This window comes from Salpingoeca rosetta (genome assembly GCF_000188695.1).
Source record: "Salpingoeca rosetta unplaced genomic scaffold supercont1.40, whole genome shotgun sequence".
In the NCBI taxonomy this organism is placed as follows: Eukaryota; class Choanoflagellata; order Craspedida; family Salpingoecidae; genus Salpingoeca; species Salpingoeca rosetta.
The window spans coordinates 192,547-215,761 of record NW_004754894.1 but is presented as its reverse complement, the minus strand read 5'-3'; the positions used below and the strand labels follow the sequence as shown (position 1 = coordinate 215,761).

Below are 23,215 nucleotides of genomic sequence, written 5' to 3'. Positions count from 1 at the left end.
CACACACACACACACACACACACACACACACACACACACACACACACACACACACACACACACACACACACACACACACACACACACACACACACACACACACACAAACCACCACCACCACCACCACCACCACCACCACCACCACCGCCACCACGGCTGCGCACCTGCTGGCGCTCAAACTCCTTGCGCTGCCTGCGCTCCTGAATGAGTTTCTCCACGTCGCGCTTGTGCTGCAGCACGCGCATGCGGCGCTTTTGTGCATTCATCTGCTCCACGCGGTCATCGGCAGCAAACTTCTCCATCATCGCCCGACGGAACTCCTCTTCCTCGGCCTGCTCCCGCTCGCGACGCCGCTGCAACTCAGCCATGCTCTCCTGCTGGGCCGCGCGCAGCTGCATCTGCTGCTCAACACGCCGCTGAAGCTCCTGCCGCTGCCGCGCCCGCTCGCGTGCACGCTGCTCCTCCTCGGCAAGCTCGATGCGGATGGCCTCCATCTCCTCCATCTCCTGCTGCTGCCGCGCAAGCTCGCTGCCAAGCTGCTGCCGCACGCTCTCCTTGGCCGCCTCACGCTCAAGCTGCGCCCGCATGCGCGCACGCTCAGCCATCTGCTTCTCCTCGGCGAAGCTGCAGTGTTGAGGGCGGTGGGGTGAGGTGGGCGAGTGAGTCAGCGCACCAGTGAAGGAGTGAAGGAGTGAAGGAGTGAAGGAGTGAGCGAGAGAGAGAGAGAGTGTGTGTGTGTGTGTGTGTGTATGTGTGTGTGAGAGAAGGGGGAGGGATCGATTGAAATGACACCCCTCCCTGCTCTGTGTGCGTCCTCATGCCAAGCTCACCGCTGGATGGCCTCGTTTTCGCGCTGCATCTCCTGGGCCTCAAGGCGATTCCACTCGTCGCGCTGCCGAAGAAACTCCTCCATCTCTTCCTTCGTCCGTTGCTGCATGGTGCACGCGCGGTTGTGCCGTTAAGCCGAGAAGATGTTGTGGCATGCGGAGACAACAGTGGCAGTATTCGCTTTACAAACACACACTACACACACGCACAAGCACACACTACACACACGCACAAGCACACGCACAAGCACACAAGCACACACGCACGCGCGCACGCACACACACACACATTACAGCGCACCTTTGCCTCGAAAGTGCGCTGTGCCTCCGCTTCATCCTCGCGGTGGATTTGCTGCACAATCTCGTCAATCATCAGCTTCTCCTTGAGGAACTGCCGTGGCGGGTGTTGGCGACGTGGACGGAAGGAGGGGGGGGCAATTAGTACCGCGACATCAAAGAACAACACGCATCACATCAACCATTACATGAGCGGATTGAACAAGGGGTAGGCTAGGACACACACATACATACACACACATATACGCACACACATGCACACACACGCCCCTACCTCTTGGTATGCCTCTTCCTTGCGGCGCTCCTGGTCCTCGAGCTGCCGTTCAATGTCCGCCTGGTACTTGCGCGCCTCCTCCCACTGCTGTCGCTCCTTCTGTTGCTCTGTACACGCACACGTGCGCACACAAACGTGGACGCGTATTCGACATGAACGCTGCACATGAGCTTGTACGTGGGGTAGAACAACCGTTGACTCTCCTTTGCAACACACACACACACACCAAACACACACACACACACACACCAAACACACACACACACACACACACAAAGTCACACACGCACACACCTTCCAGTTCTGCCTGGCGGACGGCCTCCTCAATCTCTCGCGCGGCCTTGAGATCCTCCTGCCGCGCTGTCGCCGTCATGTGTTGCCGCTCTGTGATTTGTGCGCTGCGCTCCCGCGTGACATATGCCGCCTGCAGCTTTCGCTCCAAGTCTGCACGTATCGCAGAGGTTGTGAGTATGCATTTGTGCAGCTCACTTCCACAAACACACACACACACACAGGGCACCAAACACACACACACGCACAGGGCACAAAATACACACACACACACACACAGGGCACCAACCACACAAAGCACACAACAGATATACATAAGTAGCACACCATGCTCCAATCATGTGCACATGCGCTACCCACCTCTGAGCTCTGGGGCAGTCTGTCTGATTTGTTGGCGAAGCTTCTCATCGCGCATTTTCTCACGGCGGATGGAGTCCAGCTCCTGCGCCAGCCGCTCCTCCTGCTGCCGGGCGAGCTCGGCCTGCTCTTTGCGTTGCTTTTCCTGCGGTGCCACAATCACGCCAGCGCACACGTGATGAGGCAAGACAGGCAAGCACGCGTCACCGCCGCGAGCCAATGCACATGCAACAAAAAGTCGCATCAACACACACAGGTCCAACGTAACAAACAAGCGCATGCATACACACACACAGGCACAGACAGCCAGGCACAGACAGCCAGACACACACACACACACACACACGCACGCACGCACACAAACACACGCACACACCATCTCAAGCTGTTGGGCAATGGCCTCCTCGCGCTGCATCTCGGCTGCAAGGCGCATCCTGCGCTTTGTCTCGACGCGCTCATCACTCAGCTGGTTTGCGCGCATGACATTCTCCTGATGCAGCTGGCGGGTTTGATCGCTCTGGCCGCGGTCACGGCCATCCTGGCCAAGCACAAATCTGGCAAGGGACTGCCATGCAGGCGAGACCGTAGGCAGGTCAACAGCGCACGGAGCACACGGTCACGGTCATTGGTTCGATGGCAATCACAACACAAAGTCCCAACACGCGAGCGAGCCAGCGAGCGAGCAAGCAAGAAAACAAACACGGAACACAGCCAAACTGAACATGCGCCTGCTCGCACACGCGAAGATCACACAGCCTGCATCTGCCACCCACACACAAGCGCACACACAAACACATACATGCACGCACCCAAACGCGCTCGCACTCACTCACCATGATGGGTGTATTGGAAGGTGGTGGTTGCAGCTTTTGTGTGTGTTGTTGATGGTGGTGTGTGTTTGTCGCTTGTCGTTGACGACTCTTTCGTTGTTCGATTTTTCACAATTTTTTATTGTTGGTGTTGCCAAGTCCACATGCAACGGGCCCAAGCAGGGCGGCAGTGACTGGGAGATGAGGTCGAGTGAACCACACACTATTGATTTACTTTTCTTTCTATCTATGCGGCGCCTGCTCTCACACCCATTCGCCCATGCACACCGTTGCCCTTTGTTTGCCGCAATCGCTTTCCCCACCTCTGAGCGCTGGGAGCAGTGTAAGATTTCAGCGAGTTTTCCCCAATAAAGCCTGACCACACACACACACACACACACACACACACACACACACACACACACACACACACACACACACACACACACACACACACACACACACACACACACACACACACACACACACACACACACACACACGCACGCACATTGGCATGTGTCATGCGTCGGCCTTTGCACGCTTGGGTGGTTGGTCGTCTGGTGTGGCTGCGTTGTGGCCGCGGGCTGGCGCTGCTTCTGGGTCCACACCAAGCTGCTTCATCTTGACGTACATCTCAAACAGGTAGTCGAAGCACTCGGCCATGCTCTTCGCCTTCTCCCACGTCTCTCCCCAAACATAGACGCCGTGGCGGCGCACCAGTACAGCACACGCCTCTGGATACGCGCGCATGGCATTGGCCATCCGCTCCTGCCATACACAGCACATGCACGGCAAGCAGCAAGACGTGAGCACAGTGCACAGTGCAGAGTGGGTGTGGGTATGAGCACACACCAGACCATGAAGGTGGGGAGAAGGCGAATGCTGAGGAGTCATGTTGCCACATGTTCCGCTCCGCACGAATACCTTCAGCCGTGCTCACAGCGACACCGTTACACGCACGAAAAAGAGGCATTGTCACATCAAATACAAGTGACACCCAGCACGGCCATACGCAGCCAGACACACACACACACACACACACACACCTCCAATTCGCATTCCCGTGCTGTGTTCTCGATAATGGGGATGACAAGCGTGTCGTAGTATCTGTAACAACACGTCATGTGTGGTGCAAGGGTCAGGCGCTGAAAGAAGAGAACCCCCTTGCAAGTGCACACACACACACACACACACACGCAGCATACATGCATACGTACACACACGCACGCATACACACACGCACACGTATACATCCACACATCCACACATACATACACAAACGCAAGCACAAACGCAAGCACAAACGCAAGCACATGATACTGACCCAAAGTTCTTTCCGGTCTGTCCACGCCTGATGCCCTGATGATATCGGCCACAGTACAGGCGCAAGCAAAATACGTGCGAGAGGCAGGGTTAGTGGGGCGTGAGCTGCGATGCGACGCGTGGCACAACAACTCATTGCTTCAGTGGTCGCAAATGAAAGCCGTGCTTCTCAAGAAATGGCAGCACAGGGGTTTGCTGCGCACAAGCAAGCGAACATCAGCACGCAAGCGCATGATCCATGTGCACCCGAACCTCAAAGCAACAAACACAACCACACAGTGCTTTCCACCTCGCCCAAAGACACGTGCACGCAGAAAGAGCGCGCGCGTGTGTACCTTGATCATTTCCAGGTTTGTGATGCGAAACTCTTTGTCGCAGAGCAGGGTGGCGAGCACGGCGTTCTGGGAGTGGGAGTGGACGCATGCGCCCGCATTGGCTAGCCTGTAGGCGTTCATGAACAGAGGTGTGCACTCGGACATCTTGAGGTTCTTCTCGGCTGGCGGTGTTTCGAGCACGGTGCCTTCGCCATCGGTGACGAAGATGTCCTCTGGCTGAATCCGTTCCTTTTGCACCCCAGATGGAGCGATGTAGATCTTCCCACTGCCACCGGCGTTCACGCACGCGAAATTAGAAAAACGTTGGAACCACTGCAGCTGGAACCACTGCAGGTGCAAGCGCACATTAGAACAACAACAACAAAGCACACTGCACAGATGCATACACATACACTGAATACATTGAGCATGCACATTGAGCATGCACATGCACAGGATGCGCATACACTGAGGATGCGCACACACACACATACTCACTCACCACACACTCACTCACTCACTCACTCACTCACTCACTCACTCACTCACTCACTCACAGTCACTCACACGCTTACTCACTCACAGTCACTCACACACTTACTCACTCACACGCTTACTCTTGTTTCATGGAAAAGCCACCACCGGTGCCTGTGGCCCAGCCCTTGTCGTAAAACAAACGACACAGCTCTGGAATCAACTCCCGTGGGTTCGCTGCAGTCATCCCGCCTCTTCACTTCTGTTCTCCCTGTCACGTGAAAGGACCAAAGGACACACTACGTCCGTGGTCAAGTTTTCCTTTGGAAGTGCTGTGTGCCAAAGGCAAACTTGACCTTGAACTCCTGCCTCGCAAAAATCGAACCAGCCCGCCAACACGACGCAAGAGCGCACGAACTGCAGCGGACTCGACACGTGGTGCGCGACAAGTTGCGGAAATCACCCACGAATATTCGCACCCATTCACCGTTGTGGTTCCTTGCGTGTGCCTTTTTTCCTTTGTTGTGTTTGTTTGTGTTTTCTCGAGGTGCGTGTGTGTTGTGTTTGTTTGTTTGGCTTCCCGGTTGTGTGGTTTGCTTCGCTCTGCTCTGCTGCCGTGCCTGGCGCACCCTGATGCCTCCCATCTCCTCCGTCGTGCTCACATCAGCCATCGTGCGCACACCCCCACGCGTCCACTTCCTCTCCAATAGGTCGCCCGGAGCACGCGCGCAAACCCCACAAACAACACACAGCAAAGTGAGAGCACGCACGCGTCGTGGGTGGTTGTTTGTGTTTGTTTGTTGTTGTTGTTTTGTTTGTTTGTTTTGCCGTGTTTGTTTGTGTTTGTGTCTCTGGTGCTTGTCGTCTCGGTTCGCATCTGCCCCTCCCCCACCTTACCCTGCTTTCTCTCGAGTGGGTTCATATGGAGGAGTGCGTGCGTATCTTCGTGGCTTGAGCCGAATGTGGTTGTGGCTTTGGGGGGGGGGGGATTCAACGTGTGAACCGTGCGTGCGGTGTGTTTTGTGTGGCAAGTGGAGGAAGTTCCAACAACTCCATACAAGCCTTGCTCCTCCAGATGGTCTCGTTGGCCTGTGCCCTCTGCCCTCTTGCCCACGTTCGCTTCCGCCTTGTTTATATCCTTGCGGCCTTTGTGGTCACTCGCCCTCCATCCGTCGTCCAGCTCACGTGCGCATACATCAAACACAAACAAACACAAACACGTCTCTCACAGGATTTGGGGCGTTATTTATCGTCATCCTCAGCTTGTTTCCCTGTGCACCAGAGCTCGGGAACGAGGTTGACGCTCCTATTCTCTCCCCGGCAGCTTAAATACCCACCTCCGCGTGTCAGCATTGCATGCCCGCTGCGGCTCCTGGACCACCCTCCTCCTCTTCCTCCTCCCATCGCCGCTCTGCTCTGACTTGACGTGACGCTCAACCAACCAACCAGCAGCCACACATGGAGCAACAGGCGTCGCCGACCACCTCCTACAACGACCAATCCTCCCAGGACTCCTCCTCTCCTCCAACTCCTCCCCTTCAGCAACTGCACATCTCCGGGCCCAGCAGGTGCGTATGTGTGTGTGTGTGTGGGTGTGTGCGTGTGTGTGCGTGTGTGGGTGTGCGTGTGCGTGTGCGTGCATGTTTTGAGATGTGCTGTGTGCTGATGCTCTGACTTTGTTTGTTTCTGCCTTTTTTTTGCCGTTTGCATGTATGCTGCCTCTGACACGCTTCGTTGGCCTCACCCCCTTGCCTGACCCTCTCTTGTTGTGATGACGAACAACAGCGGCAACAGTGCTGGCCAGGCACAGCCGTCGTGCTTTGGCGACCAGGCCCTTCTACTTCGGCATCGAAACCCGGCCGTACGTGTCACAACTCCAACCTGTGCTTGCTTGTGTGTGTGTGTGTGTGTGTGTGTGTGTGTGTGTGTGTGTGTGTGTGTGTGTGTGTGTGTGTGTGTGTGTGTGTCTGCTAATTACGGTCCACATGAGTTGCCTCACACACACACACCCTCACGGTTGCCTCCGTCGTGTTCGTTGTGTTTGGGCGCTGCAAATCGCCAGTGGCCCGTGGCGTCATGCCAGTTTGACCGGCTGCCAGCACGCTTCCCAGGTCAGAGCGATGCCATGTGTTGACCTGTGTGCATGCTTGTCTGTCTTGCGTGTCACCCATTGCCTTGTGCCCTTGCCCCTCCTCCCTCCTCCCCTCGACATGGCCTCATTCGCGTCGGTGGGTCGTCTTCCTTCACAGCACCGCGCCGCTCCAGCACATCCAAGGCCGCCCCGACACCCCGGCCAACCAGAGGTCCCATCTCGTGTCGAGTCGTGTCGTCTGTTGTTGTCCGCTGTTGTTTGCTGCCGTCTACTCCTGTCCACTGTTGTTTGCTGTTGTTAGCTGTAGCGTGTTCAAGCGAGTCTGTAGCGTCCTGAGGACGATGTGTGATCATACATTTGCGCTGTACAGTGTGCTCATCAACCACCACCACCACCACCACCATTTGCGCATGCTGCGGTCTGTTGCTTCCATCCATCAGCGATTCGCAGTCATGGCGGCTCCCCAACGGCCTCTCGTCGCCGCCGCTCAAAGAACTCCCGCAAAGGTCAGTGACTCCCACAATCCCACACGCAATTGTCATCCCTACCCATTTCTCGATGTACTGTTGGCTTTGCCTCCTCCCAAAACTTGCTTGTCGACGATACAAACCTGCCAGCTCACCACCACCGCCACGACTGCTACGACTGCCACCGCCACTGCTGCTGCCTCCACCGCCATTGCAGCGTCCCAGCCGTACCGCAGCGCACCTGTATCGCCAACTGGCAGCGGGCGCCGCAGTCCCGTCCACCCGTCCGCACTCGTCGCTGCCCTCCGCGACTCGGACATCTCCAAGCGTACGCTCAACCATCATCATCACCACCACCGGCAACACTGCTCACACTCCACCATCATCACCATCACCACTGACAACCCTGCTCACACACGACTGGCACGACGCTCTCTGTCCTTTGTCCAGCTGCGTGTTCAGCGTCAGTGGTTGTGTGTTGATGTTTGATTTTGCTTCGCTGTTGAGCTCACGTGGTTCCAATCCAACACATCACGCTGTTGCCACCGCTGCTTGTTGCCTGTGCAGATGTGAGGGAGGCGGTGCGAGACATCATGATCATCACGCCGATGCCGGATGTGACGCAGGCGCCCACAGCGCTTGCCGTCGCTGACAGCGAGTACCACTATGTTGGCGCCCCTGCCATCCCGGATATGGACCCACCCTTTCGCCTGCGCCTGGTACTGGACAATCTCGACTCGTCGCTGCGCAAGGACCGCTGCCAGCGGGTGCTGTCGCGCCCGGCGAGCGACGAGGAGTTGCTGTTGTGCCACACCCCCGGCCACGTCAACGTATACGGCAGCGCCACCAGCACCCCCGCCCGCGCAGCCGTGCTCGGATACACCATGGACCGCCTGGTGCCGAAGGACCAGCGCGCAGCCGCACACGCAGCGCGTCTGGCCTGTGGCGCAACCATCGACGCCGCCTTGGCCGTGGCCACGGGGCAGTGCCTCAACGCCATGGTTGCCTGCCGCCCAGCAGGGCACCTCGCCCACTCGTCGCAGGCGCGCGGGTATTGTGTCTTCAACAACGTCGCTGTTGCAGCAAAGGTCTGCCTCCAGCAGCCGTCCGTCTCCCGCGTCATGATCGTGGTGCGTACACACACACACACACACACACACACACACACACACACACGTGTGCATGATTGTCTGGCGGTGGTTTGTGAGCAACACTACGCCTTAGCCTGTGTGGTCATCGCGTGTCAAGTTGTGCGTGTCCATTTCGCCGTGTGTCCAGAGCATGGGCACGTGCTAACCCCAACACAATCTTGCATGCTCGCCATCCTTTTGTGTGTGTGTGTGTGTGTGTGTGTGTGTGTGTGTGTGTGTGTGTGTGTGTGTGTGTGTGTGTGTGTGTGTGTGTGTGTGTGTGTGTGTGTGTGTCACGTGCTGCAGGACATTGACCACCGCCACGGCGCGGGCACGGAGGAGATATTCCTGCACAACCCGAATGTGATGGTGGTGTCGCTGCACCGGTATGACGACGGCCACTTCTTCCCCCACACGGGCCGCGTCTCAGATGCAGGCGTCGGTGACGGCAGGGGAACAAACGTCAACGTGGCCTGGCACTCCACCCCAACAGGTGCTCGGAGGACTTTTGTGTGTGTGTGTGTGTGTGTGTGTGTGTGTGTGTGTGTGTGTGTGTGTGTGCGTGCATGAGTGCGTGCCTTTTGTATCTGTGTACGCGTGTGTACGACCACCCGCTTGAGCTGAGTTTTTGCCACTGTTGTTCCCGCTGACGTGTTGCCCGGGGCGTGTTGCACCAACCAAACCAGGCATGGGCGATTCGGAATACCTTGCTGCCTTCCGCTCCATCGTGCTGCCGCTCTGCGTCGAGTTTTCTCCCGACATCATCCTCATCTCCGCGGGCTTTGACGGCTGCGCATATGCAAACCTGCCCCAGGAGTACGGCGGCTACCACCTCTCCCCAGCGGGTGAGTCATGTGACCTATGGGCGGCGTGATGTGACTTCTCGTAGTGGGGAGGTGGTTGCGGTCGCACATCTTCGCTGATTACAATAGAGCTCACATGCATGTCGTTTTGTTCATGTGCCTGCACATGTTGCCGGCCGTTGTGGTTTGTTTTTTGTGCTGCTGGCAGTGTACGGGTACCTGATCCGCATGCTGATGGCATCTGTTGGCGGCAAGGTCGTCGTCTCCCTCGAGGGCGCGTAAGTTTTGCACGCACGCACACCCATACGCCGATGGTTTGGGGTGGATCTATGCTTCATTCCCCCCCCCCCCCTCTGGCCCTGCTTTCTCCACAATGTTCCTCACCGTGACCACCGCCGCCACTGCCACCCTGGTTATTGCTATCATCAGCGCGGACTCGACGTCCTCCACTGCGTGCATGTCCGTGTGCATCCGTGCGCTCCTTGGCGACCCGCTCCCCATGCTCCCGGACCCGGCGGAGCTGCCAAACAAGGCCTGCCTCGACACCCTCAAGGAGGTGCGTGTCTGTGTCGTGGGTGTGCGTGCGTGTGGGTGGGTATGGGTGAGTGTCTAAAGCATGCATGCATGTGCGTATTTGTTTTCACCACCCCACTCCTTCCCATCTCACACAAGGCGACATGATGTGTGCGTGGCAGGTGGTGCAAGTGCACAGCAAGTATTGGAAGTCGCTTGCCGAATCGCTGTCTCTGGCCAACGTCGCACCCAACGACTACTTCAAGTTCCAGCCCGTCAGCCTCACGGGCTCAAAGTTCTGCGCCCCGCCCACGGTGCGTGCACCTCAACATGTGCATTGCTTCGATGTGGCACGCAGTGCTGTTGGACACGCCGTGCCTTTTCATCCTCTGACATTGCATCGCTGTTGTGCTCCCACCTCACACACACACGCACACACACACGCACGCGCACGCGCACGCGCACGCACACAGGTGCTGAATCCGCGACGAACGTCGCTGCCGATGACGATGGCGCCACCGACGATTGTTGAGACGGAGGCGGAGCTGATTGCCACCAATCCCGCGCTGGCGGCGCTTGACGAGGAGGACCGCAGTCTCATCTTCAGCCTCACCACCCTCAAGTACACCGCCCAGCACCAGCACGGCCTCGTCATGCCGGAGGACGACGATGAGGCCGCGTCCTCGCAGCAGCAATAGTCGCTTTTGCTGCTGCTGCTGGTGGTGGTGGCGTGGGAATGTGCTGCTGCGTTTGGCGGTGATGATGATGGTGGTGGTGGCCACTTGTTGTCAGCGCACACCACTCTTTGGTTTCGGGGTTTTCCCCTTTGGTTTTCCTCTTCCTAACGTTGTGCTTGACTGGGTGAATATGTGTGTATGTATATGTGTGTATGTATATGTGTGTGTGTTTGGTGTTGTGTTGCTCCGCCTGGTGTGATGACGTGGCTCATGACGGCATTCCGTCAACTGCGGCCTGCACATGCATGTTTTGTGTCTCGTCATGACTGTAACAACTGTAATTTCTCTGTTTAACTGTCTTTTTGTCACGGCTTTCGTTGTGCGTGTGTGCGTGTGCATGTGTGCGTGTGCGTGTGTGCGTGTGCATGCGACCTCGTGCACAACTTCCTTGTGCCGCTGTCCCCCTTTTCTAACCGGGCGTGTTGGCAACTGGCATGCCCGTTCTCGGTTGCCTGAATGTATGTTCATGTGTCGTCAATGTGTGTGTGTGTGTGTGTGTGTGTGTGTGTGTGTGTGTGTGTGTGTGTGTGTGTGTGTGTGTGTGTGTGTGTGTGTGTGTGTGTGTGTGTGTGTCGTGGTGAATGGTTTAATGATGATTTTGATGCGAACCTGTTTGACTGCAAATTAAAAGACGCCTCCCCACATCTCTGCTGCCCACACGACCACATGGTGTTGTGATGCGATATGTATGTCATGTGATGTGATGTGACATGCTACATGGGAAGCAATTGCTCAGGTGGTAACAGATGAGGAGCTGGTTTAACGTGGCGCATGAACGCGCAGGCGCGACAAAGGAGGGAGGGAGGAAGCCAATGAACGAACATCGGAAGGAAACAGTGAAAGGAACAAGAACAGGGGGTCAACCCAATCGTTGCATCAACCACGCACACACACACACACACACACACACACACACACACACACACACACACACACACACACACACACACACACACACACACACACGTAAACAAACAAACAAACAAACAAACAAACAACGCAACACGCTACAGAAGCAGGCTAGTCGTGCTTGCGGCCGCCGAGCGTGCCGTGTGTGCTGCTGGCGCCCTTTGAAGAGTAGTCTGCAAACGACTCGTTGGGCGGCGGTCCAACACGGTACTGCTCGTCAAGGTACGCCACAATGTCCCCAGACTCAAAGAGCTCCACGCCCGTGTTTGGGTCGATGAGAAACGGGATCTTGACAAACCCGAGCGTGCGGCGCCACGTGTTGATGCGGGCACCGAACCGGTCCTTAAAGTCCTGGCGGCCCTCTGTGTCGCCACGCGGGAGGTGGTGGTACAGGTACGGCAGCTCGAGCGAGCACAGGCGCTCGCGGACCATCATCACAAACGGGGAGCCCTGGTGGCCCCACAGCTCCAGCGGGCGCTCCGGGCGCTTGGAGGGCACGCGCAGGTGGCCGTGCTCCGGTAGGCAGCGCAGGAACGGGTTGACGAGCATGGTGAGGGGCAGCTCCAGGGCGCGGGCGAGACTGCTGGTGACGATGGCGTAGTTGGCGGGCTTGGTGGCGCGCGCGCCATACGTCTGCCACAGGTAGGAGACGATGGCGTCGGACTCGTACATTTGGCGATTGCCTTGGTTCGGGTCGATGAGGAAGGGGAACTGCAGCTTGCCGCCCTTGGCCAGCACCTCGGGGCGGAAGCGGGAGTCCTTGCAGAAACCATACTGCTTGAGGGTTTCGCGCGGGCACGGGTACACGATGACATCCAGCGCGAGCACGGAGAGCGCTTCGCGCACGCGGCGGCAGAAGGGGCAACCCTCAAACTCGTACAGCACAAGCGGCTTTGGTGGCTTCTCCGCCCGCCGCTTGGGTGTGTTGAACGCAAACGTGTTGCCTGCAAACAGGCGCAGCGCGCACACCACCGTCGTGGCAACCAGGTCGTACAGGCGGCCGAGCGGAGGGAACACACGCGACACGAGCCCGAGCACCCGCGCCCACATGCCGGACAGGGCCAGCACCAGTGGGAAGATGGTCGACACAAACCAGGCCAGCATGATGGTCGTGATGTGTGTGATGTGTGATGTGTGTGTGTGTGTGCGGTGGCGTGAAATTGGTGCGTCAGCAAGACAACAACGAGAACAGCGGACGAAGAAGACAGACAAGCCGAGCAAGCAAGAAGAAGAAGAAGAAGAAGAAGAAGAGCAAGCAAGAAGAAGGAAGAAGAAGAAGACGCAAAAAAGAAACGGAACAAAGCACACCACACACAACACAAAACAAGACGACACACAACACAATTCGTTGACATTGACAGACAGACAGAGCAAGCTCGCCAGTAAGCCAGCCAGCAAGACGTGTTTCGTGTGCAGACTCCTGCTCCCACTTCGTGTGTGTGCGCGTGCGTGCGTGAGAAGAACGAGAGCGTATTCAAGATGGTGCTTGGAAGAGCGAGGCTGCAGGCGCTGGCGGAGGAAGTGGCCAACGACCTTGTGGCGAAAGGGGCGCGGGTGCCCTCTGGCTTTGTCAAGGGAAGGAACGCCGTGCTGTTCCTGTATCCTGATGGGCCCCACGGGCAGCAGAACATCTTCACGATGCCACTGAAAGAGCAGCAGAGGGGGCCTGTGGAGCCCGTCATCGCCATGAGCGAGGTGGACCGCGTCGTGCAGCAGGAGACCGCTGGCAGGAGGAGCAGCGAGGCGCTTGAGCTGTTGCAGGAGCGCCAGCGCAGCCGCGCCACCGGCATCCTGCAGTTCATCTACGACGCTGTGCAGGACATTGCCTGCTTTGCCGTGCAGGGAAGCCTCTTTGCCATCCACAACGCCACCCACCCCGAAGCACCCAAGGTATTGTGTGTGTGCGTGTGTGTGTCTGTGTGTGTCTGTTTGTGTCTGTTTGTGTCTGTGTGTCTGTGTGGGTGTCTGTGTGTGCGTGGGTGTCTGTGTGTGCGTGGGTGTCTGTGTGTGTGGGTGTGGGTGTGGGTGTGCCTATGGGTGGGTGGGTGTGCATCTGTCTGTCTGTCTGTCTATCCGCCCGTCTGTCTGCCTGTCTGTCTGTGCCTGCGGGTGCAGCTGTCCAAGTCTTGCCTCCTTGTCATGCGTTTCCAGCCCCACGCTCTCCCTCCCTCCCTCCCCCACAACACACGCCATTCCCATTCCCTCGTCCCTCTCCTCTCCTCACCTCCTCCCTTGTGTTGGCTGCACCAAGCGTACCCTGGAGCCCCTGCGCGTATCGAGCGGAGGCAACTTTGAGGACGCCATCGACTTCAAGTTCTGCCCCCACACCAGCGACCTCATCTCCTTTGTCAAGGACGGCGAACTGTATCTGTACAGCCGCTCCGCCCAAACCATGGTTCCTCTCACCAACGTCGGCAAAGGTGTGTGTGTCTGTGTGTCTGTGTGTCTGTGTGTCTGTGCATGAGAGGTTGATTGTTGTTCCTTAGCTACCTCACTGTCTCACTCACGCATTCACTCACTCACACTCACACTCACACTTGCACTCACACACACGCACACATGTGCATGCGTACACCCGCGCGCCTGTCTGCTGCAGAGTACGGGAGCTCGCGTGTGTATGCTGGGACGCCGTCGTACATCATCCAGGAAGAGTTTGACCGCTACACGGGCTACTGGTGGCAGGCCACCGACACCAGCGCCTCGCACTACCGCATCCTCTACGAACTTGTCGACGAGCGCGACGTGCCGCGCGTCTCTGTGTCTGGGATGACCTTTGAGGACACGCCATCAGACTTCACCTTCCCAAAGCCGGGCCAGTGCAACGGCGCTGTCACGATAAACGTGGCAGAGATCCCAAAGGCCCTGTTCCGAAACGGCGAGCGCAAGGACGCCAAGCTGGAGGTCACCACCACCACGCTCGGCACTCAGTTGAAGGACCGCCTACCCTGGGCCGAGTACGTTGTGCGGTGCGAGTGGGTGCCTGGCCGCGACGAGGTGTGGGTGCAGGCGTTGCAGCGCGTGCAGCAGCGGCTAGACGTGGTTGTAATCCCACTGTCGTCGTTTGTGCCCAAGGAGGCAGCACACGATGCCAGTGCCAGCAACGGTGACAGCCGCAGCAGCAATGGTGACAGCAGCGATGTGCCGTGGCCAACGCTCGTGTCGGAGAAGTCGGACGTGTGGATCAACGTGCACGACGTGTGCTGGTTTGTGTCCTGCGCCGACGGCTACCGGCTGCTGTGGGGCAGCGAGCAGACCATGTTCCGCCACCTGTACGCCATCTCCCTCACGCCAGATGACAAGGGTGCGTTTGCTCGTGCACCCTTGCCGCGTTGTGTTGTGTTGTGTTGTGTGGGTGTGAGTGTGGGTGTGGGTGTGGGTGTGGGTGGGTGTGGGTGGGTGTGTGCGGGTGTGTCAACGTGTGTGTGTGCCTGTGTATGTGCCTGTGTCAACGTGTGCGTGTATGTGTCTGTGTCAACGTGTGTGTGTGTGTGTCACGTGTGTGTGTGTGTGTGTGTGTGTGTGTGTGTGTGTGTGTGTGTGTGTGTGTGATGTCACCCGTTGCATTCGATAACATCATGCCACACCTCACTCTCGTGTGCCACCTGCACATGTTTTGCGAGCAGAGCCGCAGCGTGTTGCTTTGACGTCTGGCGAGTGGATGGTGAATGGCCTGAGCATGATCAAGGAGACGGATGGCAGCGTCTTCTTCACCGCAACCAAGGCACGCGAGTGAATACATATGTAGAGTGTGGTGTGTTGTGATGTGGTGTGGTGTGTGTCTGTGTCTGTGTCTGTCTCTCTGTCTGTCTGTGTGTCTGTGTCTGTCTCTCTGTGACCCTGTGTGTGTCTGTCTGTCTGTCTGTTGTGCCTCTGTTGTGTATCGTGCGTTCCTGCACGTGCATGTCTTGTTTAAGGAGCATCTAACAACCTCACATCCACGGCAATCTCACCATCACCGACCCCTCGCCTCCCACGCTCGCCGACACAAATTGCCCGTTGTCGTGTTCAGGAGACGCCGCTGCAGACGCACGCGTATGCGATGACCATTGGCGGCTGGAGCGAGTGGATTGCCACGGGCGCCGCGCCAACGCCCTCCGACCCCGTGCTCATGACAAAGCTCGGTCAGTCCAAGGATGTCTTGTCTTGTCCTACCATCTCTTTATCGTGTCCTGTCCTGTCGTGTTGTGTGATTGCGAACGTTGAGGTTGGAGGGGGTACACGGTGTGGTGCTGTCATGTGCTACTCTTCGTGTATACATTGTCACGCTACACAACACAGACCCCTCTCATGCCCCTCCTCTTCCCCCCGCCCCGGCCTGCTTGCTTGTGGCGGCTTCTGTAGGGTATTCGCACCACGTGGACTTCCTTGACGACGGCATGTATGTGGACATTTTCTCCAGCAGCAGTGAGCCGCCTCAGTGCCGCTTCCACCGCCCAGACACAGACTGCTTCTACTTCTGCGAGCAGCAAGGTGTGTCTGTCTGTCTGTCTGTCTGTGTATGTCTCTGTCTGTGTATGTCTCTGTCTGTGTGTCTGTGTGTGTGTGTGTTTGTGTGTATCCGTGTGTCTGTCTGTGTGTGTCTCTGTGTATCCGTGTGTGTGTGTGTGTGTGTCTGTGTCTGTGTGCACGTTTTGCTGTTGTTCCTGCTTTGGCCCTGCCTCCGTCTGTCCATGCTTGCGTCCATCCAAGTGCGGCTCTGTGCATCTGCATCACCAATGTTGTTACTGCTCCATCTGCCACCACTTGCAGCACCGAGCATGTATGTGCCACCCCGCATCCAGACCATCAAGTCCAAGCACGGTATGGCAGCAATGTCGCGACCGCCGTCACACTCACGTGTAGAAGCAGCCGTGAAAGCGCTTGGCTCAGCACGGGCCGCAACCACCATTACCAATCAAACTGTGTCCACACCCTTGACTGTGCCATAATTTATCGCTCTTTCCTCACCACACACCACTACCACCACCGTCACCACCACGTGACCACCACCATCACCACCATCGCTGGCATTATCACAGGCCACGACGTGCACACGTTCTTCTTTGCCGCCCGTTCCGTGGACACGCCGCCGCCGCCTTCCTCCGACCCGCTGCCAACGCTGTTGTTTGTGTACGGCGGGCCCCACGTGCAGCTGGTCAGGGACGAGTACAACACGGGCCGCTTTGCGCTCGCCCAGTTCCTGACGCTGTGCGGATTCAACGTTGTTGTTGCTGACGGCCGGGGCTCCTCCAACCGCGGCCTCGCCTTTGAGGCGCCCTTGCACAACGCTATGGTCCGCCAACAACGCCTGCGCACGCTCGTGTCTGTGTCTCGTGTCTGTATGTGTGTCTGCATGTGTGCGTGTCTACGTGTGTGTGTGTGTATCTCGAGTGTGTCTGTCTGTCTGTCTATCTGTCTGTCTGTGTGAATGTGCCTGTCTGTCTCTGTGTGTGTATCGTGTTTGTTCGTGAATGGCTGATTGAGCTGCATTGTTGCTGTGAGAAAGATGGTGTTTGAGCAGGTTGCACACGTCAGAGCACGGCGCCTCGCCTCACCCCACCCCTCCTCCTCCTCCTCCTCCTCCTCCTCCTCCTCTCCTCTCCTCTTCTTCTTCTTCTTCTTCTTCTTCTTCTTCTTCTTCTTCTTCTTCTTCTTCTTCTTCTTCTTCTTCTTCTTCTTCTTCTTCTTCTTCTTCTTCTTCTTCTTCTTCTTCTTCTTCTTCTTCTTCTTCTTCTTCTTCTTCTTCTTCTTCTTCTTCTTCTTCTTCTTCTTCTTCTTCTTCTTCTTCTTCTTCTTCTTCTTTCTCCTTCTCCTCCTGCTCGTGTCATTGCAGGGCACGTTTGAGGCGGACGATCAGGTTGAAGCGCTGCAGCTCCTGTCGCAGGACGCGTCCCTGCGCATCGACATGGACCGCATTGGCGTCTACGGCTGGTCATATGGTCTGCTCCCCGGCGTGACTGCTTGCTTTGCTTTGCTTTGCTTTGCTTTGCTTTGCTTTGCTTTGCTTTGCTTGCTTTGTTTGTTGGTTTGTTTGTGCGCGCATGCGTGCGCACGTGTGCGTGCACTGGGCTTCATCACCAGCCTCACGCCTTTCACCACGACCTCCTTCCCTGTCGCTTACCAGGCGGATACATGTCGCTCATGTGTTTGGCGCAGCACCCGGAAGTGTTCAAAGTCGGTGCCACTGCCGCTGACCACTCGTCTTCGGCTGTCTGCTGTCTCTCCATATGCTCTCTCGACTCCGCTGACGTCTGTCTGCGTGTGTCTGTCTGTGTGTGTGTGTGTGTGTGTGTGTGTGTGTGTGTGTGTGTGTGTGTGTGTGTGTGTGTGTGTGCGCGTCTGTCTATCTGTCTGCTGTCTGTGCATACAGGTGGCGATGGCTGGTGCCCCCGTGACGGACTGGCGCGGGTATGACACCGGATACACGGAGCGCTACATGTCCCTCCCAAGCACGCACGCGAAGGTACGCTGTTTGCGGCTTTGCTTTCATCGTATTCAGCTTCCGTCCTTTATCGGTGCTTTCTTCCTCCATTCCCCTTCTCACGGTCCACCACCATCACCATCACCAGGCCTACGATGCTGGAAGCGTTCTGAAGCGTGCAGCCGACTTCCCAGACGAGTAAGCTGTGCATGCATGCACATACACTCACTCACACTCACTCACTCACTCACTCACACACACACTCACACACTCACACACTCACTCACTCACTCACTCACTCACTCACACACTCACTCACTCACTCACACACACACACACACACTCACTCACTCACACACTCACTCACTCACTCACTCACTCACACACTCACTCACTCGCTCACTCACTCACTCACTCACACACACACTCACTCACTCACTCACTCACTCACTCACTCACTCACTCACTCACTCACTCACTCACTCACTCACTCACTCACTCACTCACTCACGTCACAACCCCCCCCAACTTCCCGTGCGTGTTGCCACACAACGTGCCGCCTCCTCTTCTTTCTTGCTCCTCTCACGTCGAATTGCAAACATCTGAAACATTGCTGCCGCATGTGGCCAGGCCTGGTCGCCTGCTTCTCCTGCATGGCCTTCAGGATGAGAATGTCCACTTTACACACACGGCCTCGCTCATCAACGAACTCACGCGCTTCGGCAAACCATACGCCCTCCAGGTACGTGTCTGTCTTTCTCTCTGTGTCTGTGTGTCTGTGAGTGTGTGTGTGTGTGTGTCATATACGTTGACATTGATTGCACATGTTGGATCGTTGCTCATGCCTGCTCACAGCCAGCCGCTGATCATGTCACCATCAACCTTGCCGTTCACCCCGTGACAACGCGTGACGGCTGCTTCTGTACAGGTGTTTCCACGGGAGCGCCACGGCGTGCGCTCGAAGCATGCCAAGAGCCGCACGTGGGTTGAGCAGGCCGCCTTTGCCCAGCAGGCCCTCATGCAGTGACAACCGCTTCCCCCGCCCCCGGCGACAGCAAACGGCGCTGCTGATTCTTCGTCGTCGTCGTTGTTGTCGTTGTTGTTGTTGTTGTTGTTGTTGTTGTTGTTGTTGTTGTTGTTGTTGTTGTTGTTGTTGTTGTTGTTGTTGGTTGATGCTGGCGCGAGCGTACCTCACATCAGCCAGGCAGGCGACAGCAGCAACAAGTGCCTGAACGACGAACCAAACATCACCACAACCACCATAATCACCATCACTACGACACCTCCAATTCCAATTTGTGCTGTTTGACAGCACCGGTGCATCCCCTCCAGTCGCTCCTCCCGTGTTCTGTCCGTCGTTCTCTTGTGTGATGCGCAGTTGAGGCTGCAGCCAGGCTTGAGGGGAGTGGAGGTGCACAGGGTTGTCGTTGTACTTGTTTTGTGTTCATTCATTGGCATAGCTAAACAACACAGCATGTATGTGGACGTAATGATGATGGGGTGTGCAGCTAATCCATCGACCGCTGTGATGACGATGGATGCGAGATCAAGAGCAATTTCAACGAGGACGAGGCGGAGGGTGGAGTAAAGATGGACGATGATAGCTAATTCACGGCAGGTTGCATGTACTTGTGTCACACGCGTTTGCACGTGTATGTCGGGAGGTTAGACGGTCTTGCCGTTGGCCCAGGGAGTAACAAAGTCGTGGATATGGATCCACTTGTTTGCGCCATACTTCATGCCTTTCGCCTGCAGGGTTGAAGGTGGAGAGGGGGAGGAGGGCAATTGAAGTGGCGTGAGTGTGTGTGTCTGTATGTGTGTCTGTATGTGTGTCTGTATGTGTGTGCGTGTGAGCGAGCTTACCACGGGCATGGCTTCGTGGTCGGTGCGCGAGTCCATGCGCGTTGTGTTTGGGTATGCCGAGTACCACAGCACGGCGTTGCCTTTGCTGTCGTTGTTGTGTGTCAAACGTGTGTGTGGGTGAGTGCACGGTACATCACACACGTTTATACACATTTAAATACACTCACACACACTCACTCACACACACACACACACACACACACACACACACACAAGCACACAAGCACACACACACAAGCACACACACACACACACACACATTCAACTTACGCGGGCTGGACGGTGAGGTTGAGGTTGGGGAAGCGTGTGCCACCGCCTTCCTCGACGTCGTTGAGATAGAGGAAGAACGTGGCCACGCGAATACCGCAGGGCTGCTGCCGCTGCTCCTCAATGTAGTCCGAGTGCACCTTGTAGTACTGGTTCTTCTGGTACTGCAGCACTTGGAAGTGCTCCTACAACACCAACAACCACAACGCCGGGGGAAGTGGTGTGAGAGTCGAAGCGAGACGCGCAAAGGGCACAGTGGGACCAGGAGACAGTGTTCGTGCGTGGGTGATGTGCCACCAGCTACTCTCGGCCACGCAGTCTCGCTGCGTGTTACAATCTCTGCCACGCGTTGCTTCCTCGTACTCCTTCTCCGACCCCCCCCCCCCTCCCAATCAGACCTGGTTCTCCACGGGCAAGCGGACAATCCTGGCAATCTCTTCCTCCATGTCCTTCAGGTGCGCCTGCATGGGGTCGTTGCCGAGGACATCCGGCAGCATCCACGCCGTGGACGAGGTGCGGTAATTTGAGACCTCACGCTCGATCCCGCTTGTGGACCGCGCAAACTTGGGCTTTGCAAAGTCTGCACTCATGTGTGCGGTACGAAAGAGAGAGGGGAGCGGCGCATATCACCCGTGTGAGATGGAGTGTGCCAGCCAGAGCGTGGAGTGTAGAGGGTTCAATGGGGTGTGGCGTGGCGGAAACGAAGAGGAGGGGGGGCGAGAGAAGGAGGGCGAGAGCAGCAAGACATAGCAGGGGCCTTGCCAGTGTTTCGATACGGGAAGCAAAACAGGGCCATGCGCCAGTGCTTACGCAGGATGGCGTCGATGCGTTCTTGGGAGATGAAGTTGTTGAACTGGATCACGGGCGGGTCTTCACTGAGCATGGTGATGTTGTAGTGCTGGCGCAACCAGTCAGCGTCGGCATACCCTGCAGATGAGAGGGGGTGGGGGGGGCTCAAGAATGAGGTCGAGGAGGTGGGGACGGGGGCGGCGGGTTGAGGACCAGGTTATGCGGCACTCAACACAGTCGAGCATGCAAACACACACACACACACACACACACACACACACACACACACACACACACACACACACACACACACACACACACACACACACACACACACACACACACACACACACCATACCCCATTCGCCTGGTTTGAACGGTTGCTGGTGCTGTGTTGAAGCTGTGCCGGAGAAGGGTGTGTCACGGAGGGTGGTGGATGCTGCAAGGAAAGCAGCCAAGGTGCCGACCATCAACACCCCGCTCACGGCGTTCGTGCTCACCATCTCTGCCTGCCTAATTGCTGTGTGCTGTGTGCTGTGTGCTGTGTGCTTGTATTGCTTGCTTGGAGGAAACACAAATGACGCAAGTCACTGCTGATATTGGCTGTTGTTGCTGTCCTGCTTCGTCGTGTCATCAAAAATCATCACTTTCACACACACTTGTTTTGTAGCATAATGTTGTCGACTGCGACGATGTTGAGGCCGATGCGGCTGGGCCGCGCGGTGCATGCAGTGCGTGGGATTGCGACGTTGATAGACGGCAAAGGCATGGCAAACGCCCTGATGAAGGTACCGAGTGCTCTGGTGCCGTGTGTGCACCCATCGACTGGAAATGTGGTAGTGAGAACAGCATGGTCGTTGTTGTGGTGGTGATGGTGGTGATCGCGGGTGTGCCATTGCGTGACTGCACACTGGGGACACCACTGCACGACTGCGTCACTGATTCACCGGCCTCCGCCACTGCAGGATCTGCGACAGGAGATAGATCTGCTTGCGAAGCGGTTTGCACGGCGGCCGGCACTGGCCGTGGTGCGCGTGGGCGAGGACCCAGCGTCGGAGATCTACGTACACACCAAGCTGCACACAGCGGCACAGCTGCAGATGACAGACAAAGAGTTCCACATTTCATCGCAGGAGGCGACGCAAGAGCGCGTGTTGGAAACCATCGAGCGGCTCAACGCGGACCCGTTCATCGACGGCATCATCCTTCAGCTTCCCCTCCCTAAACACCTGAACAAACGTATGCATGCGTGTGTTTGTGTGTGTAGTTGCGTGTCTGAGTTTGCGTGTCTGTGCCTGTAGTTGCGTGTCTGTGTCTGTGTGTGTCTGTGCCTGTAGTTGCGTGTCTGTGCCTGTAGTTGCGTGTCTGTGCTTGTGTGTAGGGGCCTGTGTCTGTGTGTGTGTATGTGTGTATGTGTGTGTGTGTGCCTGTGTATATGTCTGTGTGCGAATGAGCCAAAGGGAGGCGTGCGACGCTCATAGTGGCCTGCGTGATGGATGTATCCTTACAGGACTGCTCATCCAGAGCATCGATCGCACCAAGGACGTGGACGGACTGCATGCGTGTAACGTCGGCAACCTCATCTCTGCGTGTGAGCCCGCGTTCCGACCGTGCACCCCATCGGGGATCATGCACGCGCTGCGCTTGACCCTCGATCCAGCCAGCAAGAACAGGCCCGGTGCAGCTGCGTCAAAACCGTTCCTCGCAGGTCAGCACAAGACGAAGACATGTGCCTGCCTGGCTGCAGTACCAAGCTTGCTTGCACCAGCAGGGCTGTGTGTCTGTGTGTGCATGTGTGTGTGCATGTGTGTGTGCATGTGTGTGCATGTGTGCGTGGTGTTTGAGGGTGGAAGAGCACCGATACGCAGAGATGAGAAGGCGCGAGATCCGCGAGTGAAAGTCATACATGAAAACACACACACATACACACATGAACGCACGTGTATTTGTCGATGCTCGTGGTTTTGTCAGGCATGCACTGCGTGATGGTGGGCGCATCGAGCATTGTCGGGAAGCCGCTTGCGCTGGAGCTGTTGGATGCTGGGGCGACGGTGACCGTGGCCACCGTCCACACAACCGATCTGCAGCAGCACGTGGAGCGTGCTGATGTCCTCATTGTCGCCACCGGACAGGCAAACCTCATCCCAGGGGTACGTGTGTGTGTGTGTGTGTGTGTGTGTGTGTGTGTGTGTGTGTGTGTGTGTGTGTGTGTGTGTGTGTGTGTGTGTGTGTGTGTGTGTGTGTGTGTGTGTGTGTGTGTGTGTGTGTGTGTGTGT

At 56.9% G+C, this 23,215-nt stretch overlaps 7 protein-coding genes across 7 annotated transcripts in view; 3 read left to right on the top strand and 4 right to left on the bottom strand.

Moving 5' to 3' along the window:
• The window catches only part of PTSG_13129 (uncharacterized protein), a 5,318-nt gene extending 2,339 nt beyond the window's left edge, over positions 1 to 2,979 (bottom strand). Inside the window, exons 1-8 of the mRNA XM_004987862.1 lie at positions 2,880 to 2,979; positions 2,423 to 2,611; positions 2,050 to 2,191; positions 1,693 to 1,842; positions 1,399 to 1,505; positions 1,129 to 1,218; positions 831 to 931; positions 143 to 624 (exon numbers count right to left, since the gene is read on the bottom strand). Of these exons, the coding sequence (XP_004987919.1) occupies positions 143 to 624; positions 831 to 931; positions 1,129 to 1,218; positions 1,399 to 1,505; positions 1,693 to 1,842; positions 2,050 to 2,191; positions 2,423 to 2,611; positions 2,880 to 2,882 (1,264 nt within the window). The 5' untranslated portion in view covers positions 2,883 to 2,979. The remainder of the gene's footprint in view (positions 1 to 142; positions 625 to 830; positions 932 to 1,128; positions 1,219 to 1,398; positions 1,506 to 1,692; positions 1,843 to 2,049; positions 2,192 to 2,422; positions 2,612 to 2,879) is intronic.
• Positions 2,980 to 3,377: 398 nt separating this feature from the next.
• PTSG_10990 (APAF1 interacting protein) lies at positions 3,378 to 5,216 on the bottom strand (the record flags this gene model as incomplete). Its single annotated transcript, XM_004987861.1, has 5 exons — positions 3,378 to 3,626; positions 3,905 to 3,965; positions 4,183 to 4,217; positions 4,517 to 4,781; positions 5,113 to 5,216. 5 exons carry the CDS (start codon positions 5,214 to 5,216, stop codon positions 3,378 to 3,380), a joined length of 714 nt encoding a protein of 237 aa, XP_004987918.1.
• Positions 5,217 to 5,466: 250 nt separating this feature from the next.
• PTSG_10989 (HDAC9 protein) lies at positions 5,467 to 11,355 on the top strand. Its single transcript, XM_004987860.1, has 15 exons — positions 5,467 to 5,516; positions 5,680 to 5,725; positions 6,201 to 6,537; positions 6,755 to 6,830; positions 7,032 to 7,080; positions 7,219 to 7,272; positions 7,502 to 7,567; positions 7,746 to 7,856; positions 8,096 to 8,658; positions 8,965 to 9,151; positions 9,345 to 9,503; positions 9,670 to 9,739; positions 9,891 to 10,017; positions 10,157 to 10,288; positions 10,448 to 11,355. Exons 3-15 carry the CDS (start codon positions 6,428 to 6,430, stop codon positions 10,670 to 10,672), a joined length of 1,929 nt encoding a protein of 642 aa, XP_004987917.1. The 5' UTR covers positions 5,467 to 5,516; positions 5,680 to 5,725; positions 6,201 to 6,427; the 3' UTR covers positions 10,673 to 11,355.
• On the bottom strand, positions 11,352 to 12,844 carry PTSG_10988 (glutathione S-transferase domain-containing protein). Its single transcript, XM_004987859.1, has one exon. The coding sequence runs from the start codon at positions 12,722 to 12,724 to the stop codon at positions 11,732 to 11,734; it is 993 nt and encodes a 330-aa protein (XP_004987916.1). The 5' UTR covers positions 12,725 to 12,844; the 3' UTR covers positions 11,352 to 11,731.
• Positions 12,776 to 19,148, top strand: PTSG_10987 (uncharacterized protein). Its single transcript, XM_004987858.1, has 14 exons — positions 12,776 to 13,510; positions 13,872 to 14,040; positions 14,217 to 14,921; positions 15,244 to 15,341; positions 15,630 to 15,741; positions 15,962 to 16,090; positions 16,370 to 16,420; positions 16,639 to 16,892; positions 17,433 to 17,538; positions 17,724 to 17,773; positions 17,970 to 18,062; positions 18,169 to 18,218; positions 18,651 to 18,762; positions 18,949 to 19,148. Exons 1-14 carry the CDS (start codon positions 13,100 to 13,102, stop codon positions 19,045 to 19,047), a joined length of 2,439 nt encoding a protein of 812 aa, XP_004987915.1. The 5' UTR covers positions 12,776 to 13,099; the 3' UTR covers positions 19,048 to 19,148.
• Positions 19,149 to 19,426: 278 nt separating this feature from the next.
• PTSG_10986 (uncharacterized protein) lies at positions 19,427 to 21,507 on the bottom strand. Its single transcript, XM_004987857.1, has 6 exons — positions 21,298 to 21,507; positions 20,961 to 21,077; positions 20,549 to 20,730; positions 20,154 to 20,335; positions 19,884 to 19,968; positions 19,427 to 19,769 (listed from the first exon to the last, which is right to left on the bottom strand). Exons 1-6 carry the CDS (start codon positions 21,440 to 21,442, stop codon positions 19,686 to 19,688), a joined length of 795 nt encoding a protein of 264 aa, XP_004987914.1. The 5' UTR covers positions 21,443 to 21,507; the 3' UTR covers positions 19,427 to 19,685.
• A 90-nt stretch (positions 21,508 to 21,597) lies between these two features.
• The window catches only part of PTSG_10985 (FolD protein), a 2,709-nt gene continuing 1,091 nt past the window's right edge, over positions 21,598 to 23,215 (top strand). Inside the window, exons 1-4 of the mRNA XM_004987856.1 lie at positions 21,598 to 21,727; positions 21,905 to 22,178; positions 22,450 to 22,647; positions 22,911 to 23,201. Of these exons, the coding sequence (XP_004987913.1) occupies positions 21,614 to 21,727; positions 21,905 to 22,178; positions 22,450 to 22,647; positions 22,911 to 23,201 (877 nt within the window). The 5' untranslated portion in view covers positions 21,598 to 21,613. The remainder of the gene's footprint in view (positions 21,728 to 21,904; positions 22,179 to 22,449; positions 22,648 to 22,910; positions 23,202 to 23,215) is intronic.

Coding starts and splice junctions, on each gene's coding strand:
- PTSG_10989 (XM_004987860.1), top strand. CDS start 6,428: ATGGAGCAACAGGCGTCGCCGACCACCTCCTACAACGACCAATCCTCC. Junction 8,659..8,964: donor TCTCCCGCGTCATGATCGTG/GTGCGTACACAC, acceptor CACGTGCTGCAG/GACATTGACCACCGCCACGG. Junction 10,018..10,156: donor GCCTCGACACCCTCAAGGAG/GTGCGTGTCTGT, acceptor TGTGCGTGGCAG/GTGGTGCAAGTGCACAGCAA.
- PTSG_10988 (XM_004987859.1), bottom strand. CDS start 12,724: ATGCTGGCCTGGTTTGTGTCGACCATCTTCCCACTGGTGCTGGCCCTG.
- PTSG_10987 (XM_004987858.1), top strand. CDS start 13,100: ATGGTGCTTGGAAGAGCGAGGCTGCAGGCGCTGGCGGAGGAAGTGGCC. Junction 14,041..14,216: donor TCTCACCAACGTCGGCAAAG/GTGTGTGTGTCT, acceptor TGTCTGCTGCAG/AGTACGGGAGCTCGCGTGTG. Junction 17,539..17,723: donor CGTCTACGGCTGGTCATATG/GTCTGCTCCCCG, acceptor GTCGCTTACCAG/GCGGATACATGTCGCTCATG.
- PTSG_10986 (XM_004987857.1), bottom strand. CDS start 21,442: ATGGTGAGCACGAACGCCGTGAGCGGGGTGTTGATGGTCGGCACCTTG. Junction 20,731..20,960: donor ACGCATCGACGCCATCCTGC/GTAAGCACTGGC, acceptor ACATGAGTGCAG/ACTTTGCAAAGCCCAAGTTT. Junction 20,336..20,548: donor GCTTGCCCGTGGAGAACCAG/GTCTGATTGGGA, acceptor TTGGTGTTGTAG/GAGCACTTCCAAGTGCTGCA.